At 43.1% G+C, this 13,070-nt stretch overlaps 1 protein-coding gene across 2 annotated transcripts in view; it reads right to left on the reverse strand.

The window, feature by feature from the left end:
- SV2B (synaptic vesicle glycoprotein 2B) overlaps positions 1–13,070 on the reverse strand; it is a 76,139-nt gene that overhangs the window by 22,745 nt on the left and 40,324 nt on the right. For both annotated transcript variants that reach the window (XM_023553049.2, XM_003413901.4), the window contains exons 4-8: positions 11,645–11,778; positions 10,502–10,591; positions 4,574–4,684; positions 3,401–3,489; positions 200–364 (exon numbers count right to left, since the gene is read on the reverse strand). In XM_023553049.2, coding sequence (XP_023408817.1) covers positions 200–364; positions 3,401–3,489; positions 4,574–4,684; positions 10,502–10,591; positions 11,645–11,778 — 589 coding nt within the window. The remainder of the gene's footprint in view (positions 1–199; positions 365–3,400; positions 3,490–4,573; positions 4,685–10,501; positions 10,592–11,644; positions 11,779–13,070) is intronic.

A 13,070-nucleotide genomic window follows, 5' to 3' on the forward strand; every position in this document is an offset into this window, starting at 1 on the left:
TGACACAGACACAGTTACCTGGAGTGTTACTGTGACCATGGCAGCCATGATAAGTCGTGATCACTACAACATCCATGGAGCTCATTACCCACCATATTTAATTTTTATCCTTCCAATGGCTGTCTCCCAGAAACAGTCTCCAGGGGGTACTATTACTCTGCCACCAGGGTCTGAGAGAAGCCCATGGTCCCTCACTTACTTATCATTCACAAGTTTCCCATGTCGGTGAATCTGATTTTCCATCGTGAAGTTGATTGTAGCACCATACACGTGCTCACCGTGAAATACCTTTATTTTAGACTTGTATTCTTCATCTTGAAAATACCGAATCATATCAGGGAACCAAACTGTCAGTCCATAGTAACTGAAATTGAGAAGACAGAACATGTCAGCAGCATGCTTATTCTTTCACTATCAGAGTTTACATCCCTGACTTGATATAGCTCGGGTTCATTTTAAATAGATAAATATGGTCCATTATTAGCAAATCTAATAATATAATTCATCATATTAATAGATCTAAGGAGAAAAATTAGGATCAGCTCCATAGATTCTGAAAGGCATTTAGTAAAAGTCAACATTCATTCCTGATTAAAAATACCAATAAATCAAGAACTGGTGGAATATAACCCAAAAAAATGTGTATCTCAGTTCAAAAGCCGGGATCTTAATGGGGAAACACTGGAGACATTCCCACTGAAGTCAGGGAACAATAAAAGGATGCCCATTATCACCACTGCTATTTACACTGTATTGTGGATCTTAGCCAACTCAGACAAGAGAAAGAATGAAGAGTATAAAATTGGAAGGAAGAGGTAAAACTATCTCTGCTTGCAGATGACGTGATGTGGTGGTGAATTTTATGTGTCAACTTGGCTAGGCTAAGAGGCCTGGTTGGCACTAGTCTAGATGTTACTATGAAGTAGTTAAATGTGATTAGCATTTAAATCAGTAGGCCTTAAGTAAAATAGGTCACCCTCCATAACATGGGTGGGCCTCGTCCAATCAGTTGAGGCTTTAAGAGGAAAATCAGAGGTTTCCCAAAGAAGTATTCTGCCTCCAGACTACAAATAGACACCCTGCCAGAATTCTCTCTCCATCCCTACTTTCTGACACAACACTGCCAGAATTTCAAGCCTGTCACCTGACCTTCAGATTTTGGACTTGCCAGCCACCACAATCATGTGAACCAATTCCTCAAAAAAAATCTCTACATAGTTACCTTATTGATCTGTTTCTCTAAAGAGCTCTAAGACATATGGTTTTATATCAGGAAAACCCAAGATTTCCAATTTAAATAGTGACACTTAAACATATGAAGAGATGCTCAATCCCACCCATAATAGATAAATGCAAATTAAAACTACACCATGCTACCATTCTTACGTACCAGGTTGTCAAAAACCCAAAAGTTTGTCACAATTCTCTGCTGGTGAGGCTATAGTTTAAACAGGCATTCTCAGCCAGTGCTACAAGGAGGGCAAAATTGTACAATACCTCCTGGGTGAGAATTTGTCAATGCCTAAATAATTACTGGTGCATTTATACCCTTTGACCCTGTAATCCTTCTAGAATTAGAAATCTAGTCCACTGATAAATCCACCAGGTATGACACGATCTACAAAAATAACTATTCACTGCAGCATTGTTTGTAACAGCAAAAGCCTGGAAACTTCCCAAGGTTCAGCTATAGGGTCTTGGATGAATAAAGTGTGGTACTATACTACGGAGTGTTACAGTGATGTGCTGTGATTCTGGAAAGAAGAGTGAGAAAAATCTCTATTTTCTGATGGGCAGGTATCTCCAGAGTATATTGCTGAGTGCAAACAGTAGAACAATGTGTTTCTTCAAATAAGAAAAAGAGGAGCAAATAAGAATATATATAATTATTCATTTATATTTAACAAAAAGAAACACCAGAACAACAAATAAGAAAATTTTAAAAATGATTTTATATATATAGAAGGCACAAGGGAATGGGTGGAGGGGGAAGGGATGGATATAAGACTTCTCTGTGGTTTCAACACTTGAAATGTATTACTTATTCAACAAAATTAAATTAAATATAAATAAAACACTTGAAAAGCTATCAGTGAATTAAATCATAGTGTCTAACAGATTTGGCTTCTGAGATGTTCTCTCAGTTCAGATTGAACAGGTGGAGGGTAGCAGGGTCTGGCTTTCTCTCTACATTTACCTATTTATGTCTAAAAGGTCAGGTCTCCATAAGTAGGTATTGGAAGAAACTTGATAAGGGGGACCTTCAGGGAGCTAGGTCTCCACAAGTTCCTCACACAAAGAGGTCACTAGAGCCAATTCAATATGCTGGGTCGAGCGAATGCCTCTTTAGGCATAGACTGTAGTAAGCAAGGCAATTTCATAGACAGAAGTTCAAAATCTTGCTAAAGTTTCCTAGTTGATTATAGTTAGCAATTTATTGAGCACTTATTATGGGACAAAAATTATTCTAAGCATTTTGTTGCTGTTGTTGAATGCCATTGACTCAATTCCAACTCATAGCAACCCCATGTGACAATAGAACTTCCTCCATTGGGTTTTCTTGCCTGTAATCTTTATACCTATAGTGAAATAGCCCCATAATGCTGTAAGTGGACCTCATGACTTGCCTAGAAAAAGGGTCACATTATTTTGAGATTAATGAAATGACTAGGGTGAGCCTCCTGCAGAAGAGAGCAGTCAGCTAAGCACCAATTGTATTATACATCAATTTCCATTATCATAGGGAACGTGATTACAGAGTCTTACTGTTTTATCTACTTAATATTCACAGCAGCCTGCGGCAGGCAGTGATGGTTGCCTAGTCAGCACTCATTCCCTGCTTCTTCCCTGTGAATAGCAACTTAATTTTGTTTAGGTATCAACCCTCAGGGAAGGTGACTGTATCTTCAGCTCTGACACAAATTCCAATTAGTCTAAAACTATTGGGAACTCGCATTCCCTTTGCCAGGATTAGTTCAGGCATAGGCATGTCACACAAACCTGGCAAATACAGCAGGAGGAAAGTCTGCTGGGGGACCTCTGAGAAAGGTTTCCTTGATGTTAAAAAAGGAAGCTTGGGGAGAGGCAGCCTCTTCCTCTTTGGGACACTCTTCTGTGTCGACATGATGCCTGGAACAGCCATCTTGAAATCACAGTGGGAACTAGCCTGAGGCTGAAATTCTCCCTAGAGTCTGAGCCTGCCTCTCTACAGAATCCTTTTGTGCCAGACAACAGATTTCCTCAGTGTATAAGCCCCTAGAGTTGGCTGCCTGTTACTTGCAGCCAAAAGCATCCCATCTGATACAAACTCAATGAGCAAGAAGCAATTGTAATCCTCAGTTTATAGGAGAGGCAACCAAGGCACAGGGAAATTAAAGAACTTGAGTAAGGTGGAACTTACCTTAAGGCCATCGCAAACCAGACCACAGCCAGAATCAGTGTGTTCATTCTGTATGGCCCCATCACGCAGTACAGAGCATTATCCCAGACCTGTGACCATACCACAGAAGGTTCATTAAAGGGAGGAATGCTACGACTTGGAAGAGCTCATCTCTAGGATCTTCTAATATGTTGCCAAGGTCCCACAGAGAGAATGGGCACCCCACTACTCCCAGGGGCAGCAATTCTAGTCACATAACAAGAAAAGGATCTTCTTTTATTACTGGCTGGCCTCAAATTCTAACAGTCCAATAGCATTTTCCCTAGAAACCTAGCAATATTCCATGAACGTGACCAAAAGCACACTGAGTTAGGATTTTAAAGGACACAACCACCCACCAGGCACCCAATAACCTTGAGTACTGAGTTCTGCTCCCTGCCCATGGGCATGGGTGATATTCCTAATTTTTAACCATCCAGTCTTAATATATAGTGACTGGTAGGCTACACCACTGCTCTGCAGCTGACTAGCTTCCTGCCCACAGGAGCCAGTCTCTCTACAGAACTACATTGCCCTTTAGGAAGACTCTTTCTCAAAAATCGCTAACAAACCTCAAGGGATCATTTATATCGCCCACTGTTTTCTTCCTATGCATTATTTAAAGAGAAGTTGTTGGAAGGAAGTTTACTCAGACTGACCATTTTGTTGTTGTGTGCTGTCAAGTCGATCTAACTCATGTGACCCTATATGACAGAGTAGAACTGCCCCATAGGATTTCCTAGGCTGTAATCTTTTTTTTTTTTTTTTTTTTTACTGGAGCAGATTGCCAGGTCTTTTCTCCTGCGGAGCCACTGGTGGATTCAAACAGCCAATCTTTAGTTAGCAGCCAATTGCTTAGCCATCGTGCCACCAGGGCTTCTCCAGACATTTTACTGACATTCAAAATACGTGCCTTGGGCAGAAAGAGCAAGGAAAAGAAAATAAGGTTCAGAGACGGGAAGTGATTGGCTCAAGGGCACACAGCAATTTAGGGGCAGGCTTGTACTAGAATCCAAACATTCCCATCTAGGGTTGCTTCCTCTCCATAACACTGCCTAATGTGATAAGGGTGTCCAGGGTCTTTATTCTTCATCCACTGGGGTTATAGATTCCCATAGAGCCATCCTCCCATCCAAAATATATCCCCAATCATACCTGTTTGAAGGTGGTCTTAAATCTGACCAGCCAGCGCTGGTACCAAGTTCCTGTTGAACTTTGGATCTCAATGAATTCATCCATTTGCTTGGGAGTTTTGATGTTGGAAACCTGAAAAGCAAAGATGAGTTAAAGAATTTTAATCCCACTTTGTGTCAAAATTTTACTTTCCATTTTTGGTTTAATGTAACTGACTTTATTAACTTATTTTGAGCTAGAGGGGTCCTTGGTGACCCTCTTGTTCAGTGATTCTTAACCAAAGGTGCACATAATAACTCTTAGGGAGCTTTCCCAGGTGGATGTGTCCCACTCCAGACAAAATGAGTCAGAATCTTTTCACTAAATTGTGTCTTTGGAAAATTTATATCAATGAGTCTTAAATGATTAATTCACTTCATTCTCATTTATATCTGATTTGCCCACAGTAGCATTAACTCCACCCTAAAATTCACAAAACCTGTTGCCATGGAGCCGATTCCAATTCATGGCGACTCACATGTTTCAGAGTAAAACTGTGCTCTATAGGGTTTTCTTGGATGTAATCTATACGAAAGCAAATCGCCAGGCCTTTCTTCTGCCGTGCCACTGGGTGCCAAGCACAAATCATCTGTGCCACCTAAAACCATTGCCGCGGAGTCAATTCCGACTTGACTCATGGCAACTGGGACCTATAAAATTCCCAACTCTATCCTTAATACATATTAACATCACAGAAGTCTAGGACCCCGGGAGGCTATGGTGGGGGGAAGGGTGATGTTACTTAAAACATTTTAAAACCACAGCAGAGTAAGGGAAATCCTGTATCGCTGGTTTTCCTTGTAGGAGTCCTAGAAATAGGGAGCAGAGATAAGGTTTTCCATCTCAGCGCTCCCTGCACAAGAGCCCTGGGAAAGGTTAATTTGTCCCATTAAGCAGGTAGACCCATAAGCGAGCCTGATTCACCAGGACACTGATTTCCAAGTTAACTAGATGTCTAAAAGCAGCCATTGAATTAAATAACTAATCACCATTTTAAGAAGTCCCTGACCACACAACTTAACGCCTTTAGACAAGGTATTAAGGTTGGTGCTTGCTGAAAAGTCTTCCCCAATACTTACAATAAATGAAAGAGCACATTCAAAATAAATAAATAAAGCAGTTTCCATGATCTCCTCCAACAAATATTTTGTCTAAGGATTAAAATGAGTAATAGGTGTGCCTCTATCTCTTTCTTCAGCCAGAGGACTGAAAACATGAGAGGAAACAAGAACAAGAAAGACAGAAGGGTCTGGATAACCCACAGGGGGAAACCAGCACCTAGCTGGTTCCCCTCTTCCCCACCCCCTTCCCTGGATTAATTCATTAATTCCCCAGCACAGGGCTCAATAGAGTTTGGTTCAGCTTTTCTAAACACTAAAAAAAAAAAAAACCCTAGAGCAGACAATCTTAAACTTTTAGGAGGGTCAGGCACCCCTTTGAGAATCTGATGAAGTCACAGGCTCTCTTCACTGAAATTGCACATAAATAACACACTATGAGCCTTCCTGGACACCTCCCACCATCCCCAGCTTTGCAGCTTTTGCAAATGTAATTCAGCCTGGGGTCATACAGGAAAACTCGAGAGAGAGAAAACAGCAGGAACTGGAGTAGACCCTTTTGGTTGGATCTAGATTTCCCATTATCAGATATCCCCCCCAGGGATATCACAACCCCTGGAGCCCTGGCAGTGCAATGGTTAAGTACTCGGCTGCTAACCAAGAGGTCAGTAGTTCGAATCCACCAGCTGCTCCTTGGAAACCCTATGGGGGCAGTTCTACTCTATCTTACAGGGTTGCTCAGAGTCAGAATCAAGGCGACAGCAATGGGTTTGGTTTTTTTCTTTTCTTTTTTTGGTTGTTGTTGCTAGTTGCCAACGAGTGGATTCCAACTCACAGCAACCCCATGTAACAGAGTAGGGCTACTCCAGAGGGTCATCTTCGCTGTCATCTTCCCGGTAGCATATCACGAGGCCTTTTGTTTCACAGTACCGCTGGGTGGGCTCTAACCCAGTACCGCTGGGTGGGCTCTAACCCTGACCTTGAGGTTAGTTGTCCAGTGCAAACCGTTTGCACCACCCAGGGACCTATCAAGAGGCCAGACAGGAAGGCTGACACCAATTCATGAAGCACCTTAAAAACCACACTCCAAAGCCTTAAAATCTCCACTCATATGCAAATTTTTCTTTTTCTGGCTCCTAGGGGAAAAAACACCTTATTCCCTAGGGATCTGGGAGTGGGTGTGTTGACAACTTGAAGCACAATTATTGTAATTTACAATTAACTCTGATTCAGTCTACATTAGAATACAGGTGTCTTCACCCCAGCCCTGCTGAACATCAGTTCTCAGGGGAATACTCCATTCAGGGGACACCTGACAGGTGGCAGCTCAGGCGCTTGTCAGGCAAGGGAATGGAGCTGGTGAAACCTAGAGCTGAAAGGGAAAGTGAGGAAGGAGCATCTGAGAACCTGACCTGCTCCCAAGCTCTTCTTGGAGGCTACTGAGTGCATTCACCGAGGGGGCAGGCATGGGAACAAGGCAGTCACTTCATCACATTGGGCTCTGAGTATTCACCCCTGGCTGCCAACCTCAGGCCAGCTCTCTGAGGGAATCGGCACTTTCTGGCGGAGCTTCTCTCTCTCTCTCTCTGTCCCCATTCAGCCACCCACTTCTACATAATTAATATAATCATCAAGTCAGTGTAGAATACTGAAGCCACAATTTTTCAATTCCTTTTTCTTGTTGGGTAAAAACCACTCAAAACAGAGGTTGTGCCTAAGGACCTACTAACAGGCATGTGTGATGGGGAAGACAAAATTCCAAAGTTTTGTGGTCCTCTCCTCACTGATTTCTGCCTGAACTTTCTCAGGAATGCACTCCTATCCCTGAAATGAGGAGCTCTGGTCCTGAAGTAAAGGGCTTAGTTTTGCCTTTAGAAATTTCCAGGCTAAAATCTCATTCCTCAAAACTAGGCTGCTTACGTTGGAACATGCTGTCCAGAGAGTGTGAAGTCTCATTTTTACGAGCCCACCTGGTTGGCTTAGAAGTGGTCCTCCTAAAAGCGACAGTTAGGAAAACCCTAGGTGAGCACCATAGGTGCTTGGCTACTACTAACCAAGAGGCTGGCTGTTCGAATCCACCCAGTGGCACTGTGGAAGAAAGGCCTGGCGATCTACTTTCCTAAGGGCACAGCCACAAAAAAACCCTATGGAGCACTGTTCTACTCTGACACACATGGGGTAGCAATGAGTTGGAATTCACTCGACTGCAACAGATTGCTTTTGGATCTGTTTTTGTTTTTTGAGGGGGGGAGGGGAAGCACCTACTGTGTGTAAGACAAGTGTCTGGAAGAGTTTATAGCTTATCTGGGAAAGACACAGTAGGCTGCACAATGAAGTGAAGAAGAACTTCTCTATCAGAGCTCCTCTTAGGAGATCACAGTTTGTTTGGAATAAATATGTTAATAAAGTGAGATACAGGGGAGTCCTAGGGAGACACGCTCAAGCTTCAAAGATGACCCCTCACCTGCTATGCATGAGCCAAGGAGGATTTGTTTTAGTTCAGAGGAGGAAGGACAGAGAAAGAAGAAGGACAAGGGAAGGTCTGAAAAGAGGGAGGAAAGAGGAGACAGGGAGGGGAAGAAAGGGAGGAGAAGGCTGTGTGTGTACCATTCTGATTCTGTGATGTAATTCCTCGGTTAGCCCCAAAGTTTCAGTAAGGCTATTAAAATCACAGTGCTTTGTATGAGTAGGGTGTGTGTGAGAGAGAGAGAAAACTGGTGGGACTGAGTTTCACACCAGGTTGATATGGTACAAAAACCAATCCAGCCAACGTGGATTCAGAGGCTAGAAGCAGAGACCCATAACTCATTGGTGTCGAGTGGATTCTGACTCATAGAGATCCTATAGGACAGAGCAGAACTGCCCCACATCTTTATGGAAGCACACTGCCACATCTTTCTCCCACAGAGAGGTCAGTGGGTTCGAACTGCTGACCTTTCAGTTAGCAGCCAAGCATTTAACTACTGTGCCATCAAGGCTCCTCTCAGAAGCAGAGACAGACGGCCCTAAAAACTTCTCCCAGGAATAACCAGGAGATTGACGAGAAATTTGAACTTACTTTGGTTTGGAATTGGGGGTGGGAGAGGATGAGTCAAGTATACCCAAATCCTGGTAGGTAGGGAACCCCCAGCTAACATCTGGTTTCCACATCTGCAGTCCCCTGAAAATGGCAGGATGGAGAACTAGGAGAGCAACTATGTCCTCAACATTTTTATTTGGAGTATTTTCTATTAATTGTGCTTCTTAATAAATTTGTTTGCGATAAAATCACTAGTCCCATATTTTAGATGTTTTTAGGAATACTGAAATTGGGCAAATACGACATAAAGCCATTTTCTATAAAATTAACTACTTGGGTTAATTTCTGAAAAATATTATCATGACTTTTTGAGTAATAGTTAACACCTATGTTTTTATGTAACACTTCAAGTCAGGTACTGTTTTACGTGCTTTATTTCATCCACACAATAATTGTATTTATAGATACTATTATTATTGCTCTTTTCCCAAGGAGGAAACTGAGGCATAGAGAGTACCTTGCCTAAGTCCACACAACTAGAGTGCGTCAAAAACGGAATTTGAACCCAGGCTGTGTAGCTCTAGGGTGCAGATTCTTAGCTACCATGCAATCTTGCCACAAAATCAGGAGTTTAAAGCAACGGATTAACATGGACGAATGTTTTACTCTAGGTTGAAATTATGGATTCCAAAGACTCCAAACAACAGACTGGAGTTAGGTGGGAGTTAGTTCAGGAAGGCAGGTCTTAAAGGAAGTTATAGAAACAGGAGCACAAAGATGCCTGCCAACGATGTTCCTCCAGGTTGGTCAAAGAGCTGGAAAAGGAGGAACACGGCATCTCTGTAACTAACAGGACATCTTCATAAAGATTACAGTTTACTGGTTTTTCACTTTTTAAACCAGTAAGAAAAAGAAAAATAATCAAGCCAATAGCCAATGCTGGTAAGGATGTAGCCAAATGGACACCCTATTCCAGGTGGCATTGCAGACTGGTACGACTCTATGGGAATGTAATTTGACATTCTATCTCAAGAGCTAGGAAAAATTCACGCTCCTTGAGCCAATAATTTTCTTTCTAAGAGTCAACTCTTAGAAAAGATTCCTGGATGACTTGAACAGTTTTCGCTCAACTACTAGCCTAAGGATTGGTGGTTCAAACCCACCCAGCAACATCATGGAGAAAAGGTCTGGTGATCTGCTTCCATAAAGATTACTGCCAAAGAAAAACCCTATGGAACAGGTCTACTCTGTAACACATGGGTTCTCCATGAGTTGGAATCAACTCAACGATGGCAGTGGGCTTGGTTTGCTTTCGGTTTACTCTTAGAAAATAAACTCAGAAGATGAAGCAAAAGAAACAATGTTCAGGAGAAGGTTGGTTGCAGCAATATTTACAGGAACAACATAATAAAACAGGGTAAATAAATAACCGACATTAGGTACATATTTAGGAAAACTGTGTTACTGTTCCTAATTATTACATATTCATCAAAGTGATGGCTATGGTTACCATGTGACAACACATAAGACGTTTATGAGTACTGTTAAATCATATATATGTATATTTAAACATATGTCTGTTTACCTCTATACGAATATAGCTAGTTTTTGCTGTCATCATTTTTAACTAGCTAACTAAGAAAAACCTGGAAGGAAATCCTCAAAATGCAAAGAATAATTATATTACAGCTATAGGAATGTCAAGAGTTTTATTCTCCTTCTGATACACTTTCTGTTATGTGCTTATACAATTTTTTTTTTTTTTTTTTTTAGCAAACCAAAAGCATAAAGAGGGAGACATGCCCTTTTGTTGCCATAGGCAACCATACTCACTGTGAACACCTTCTCAGGGGTCCCCTTTGCCCTCATGTTGGTGTCGTGAACTTGCTTGAGAATCATCCAGGCTTCATCATGCTTGCCCATCTGGTAAAGCCAAGGGAAGAGACACGGGAAATCCATTGCTGAATATATTCTCTGTTCTAAGAGATGGAGAACCCTACAAACCCAAAGGGTGCTGTTACCTGGGTCTGAGGTGATTGAACATGGACTCATTACTGTTTGGACTCATGAAGACCAAGACAAGTTTTCCATGCCCAGCCCATGTTGAAATAATAATAGGGTTGTACCTTCATGGTGTCAGTGCTTGGCATTATTACCATTTTTTTATACTATGACTATCCATTCACAGTTATATGGTAGAATCGACTGCTGGGCTCAACAGAGAGCAAGTGGGAGGTGTGTCCCTCAATGATGAGATGAAGGCAAAGACACAACAAAATGTGAACTTCGTGGTAACCCTGGTTAAGAAACTTCATGCTGCATTTGCCTCCTGCTCAATGGGACCAAAGAGGGAATTAGCCATGGAGCATCATTCTGCAGAGAGCTCAAGAAGGAGGCATGTAAGAGGACTCTGAATTGGAGTCCTGCTGTTCCTCTGCCAGCCTCTGGCCTGTCTGACCACTGCAAGCACCAGCTTTCCTCAGAGTTGGAAGGCTCGAAGGACTCATCTCTCAGAATACTGGGAGCAGCCCTCCGGTAGGTAGGGGCCCTGCAGAGCTGCAAATCCTGGAGGGCTTGCAATAGGTACTAGCTTTATCATAGACCCCACTGCAGCACTGAGAAGCATCACACGGCTTTTTAAAAGGCTCATAGTGGGACCTCTGGAGAAAGTGGATGGCATGAAGCAGCCTGGGGAGCTGCCCTTCCTCCACTGCCTAGCCTCAGAGAATGGCTCTCTCTCCCTGTGGCCCAGGAACTCTGAGTCTCTCCAGCTCTGACAGTTCATGAGTTCATCCCATGTAGCCATCACAAACAGGGAGGGTCCCAGATTCGGTGATGGGCAAGCTCTGCAACTGGGGGGAAGGTAGCATTGTGCCAACAGGAGAGGGCATGGAACTGAGGGGCTGAAAGAAGCAAGGCTAGGACTCTTGTTGCTGGTTCAGTCTCTCATGCATGGGTAGGGAAGGCATGACTCACCTCTAGCAGAAACCTTGGGCTCTCTGGCATGAACTTCAGGGCCAGCATGGACACGGTGCAAGGCAGAGCACAGACGATGACAAACACTCTCCAGCTATGGAAGTGGTAACTGGTCCCCATGCTGAAGCCCCAGCCTGTGAAGAAGCAGCCACTGAGGATTCCTTGTACATGGTCTCTTCCACAACCAAAGAGCAACTGTAAAGGGCTGACTCTCAAAGTTGAGGGCACGTGAGAATGCAGATTTCCCCAGTTGCACCCCCAAAGCTTCAGGTGCAAGTCTGGTATAGAAGCTGAGAATCTGCATTTTGACAAATTCCTGCGTAGGCCTGCCGTGGCATTTGCAGGGCCCTGGATAATAGTACAGATAGAGGTAATATCCTATATTCCTACATATTCAACTTTAAGTTAACAAACTATTCAATAAAATATGTTCTGCCTCCCTAGAAGCAAAGATGGTGAGACTTCAGCTCACTTATTTTGGACATGTCAACAGGAGCGATGAGTCACTGGAGAAGGACATTGTGTTTGGTAAAGTAAAATGAGATGGATCGACACAGTGGCCACAACAATGGACTCAAACATATCAATGATCATGAAGATATCAGAGGACCAGGCAACATTTCATTCTGTTGTACACAGGTTGCCATGCATCGGAGCCAACTCGACAGCAACTAACAACTCCTGCCTACCTTGACAAATTACAAATTGAAGGCCAGGCCCAGAGTTGCACAGGACCTGCCTTTGTGGGATCCCTTCTTGGCCCAGCTTTCAGGCCCTCTGGCAGAGTGAGGGGCCTCAGGCTGACATAAATGGGCCCACCACACACACCACCTTGATGAGAATGGGTGTCCTTGTCTTGATTCTGAGCTTAGTGGGAATTCAGGTTTCTGGGTAGCTGGAGCTTGGTCTGGAAGGGGGCCATGGCTCCCAGTGTACACATCCTCCTACCCTCAGGGACTCCTTGCCTCATGGGAAGGAGTGTGGTCGGAGGGGGGCCAGAGTGGGGCCTTATAAGGCACGGGGCTTCCATCAGGGAGCCCTGGTCCAAGGGCAATGCCAGCTCCAGTTTATTCTGATGCCAATAGTTCAGGACCACACTTTGAAAAACACTGTAAATCTTAATATGACTATTTTTTTTAAAAAAAGAAAAAGAAGCTGAACTTTTATATTCAAATAAATCCCCCCCTTTTTTTTTTTAAATGGAGAGCTGCAATTGCTCAAAGCATTTCTAAAATCCCTTGTCAGAAATTGCCTTCGGGATCTACAACACAGTATTATTGAATATCCTCCAGGGCAGCAAACTTCTCCCTTTTAAAGACCGGTAGCATAGTGGAAAGAGCCCAGACTTCTCACAGTCACAAAGATCAGAATTCAAATCCTGGCTGTATCGCCTCAGTGTGGCCATGGGTTTGCCCATCTGTAGACG

This window comes from Loxodonta africana, chromosome 13, assembly GCF_030014295.1.
Source record: "Loxodonta africana isolate mLoxAfr1 chromosome 13, mLoxAfr1.hap2, whole genome shotgun sequence".
Taxonomy (NCBI): domain Eukaryota; kingdom Metazoa; phylum Chordata; class Mammalia; order Proboscidea; family Elephantidae; genus Loxodonta; species Loxodonta africana.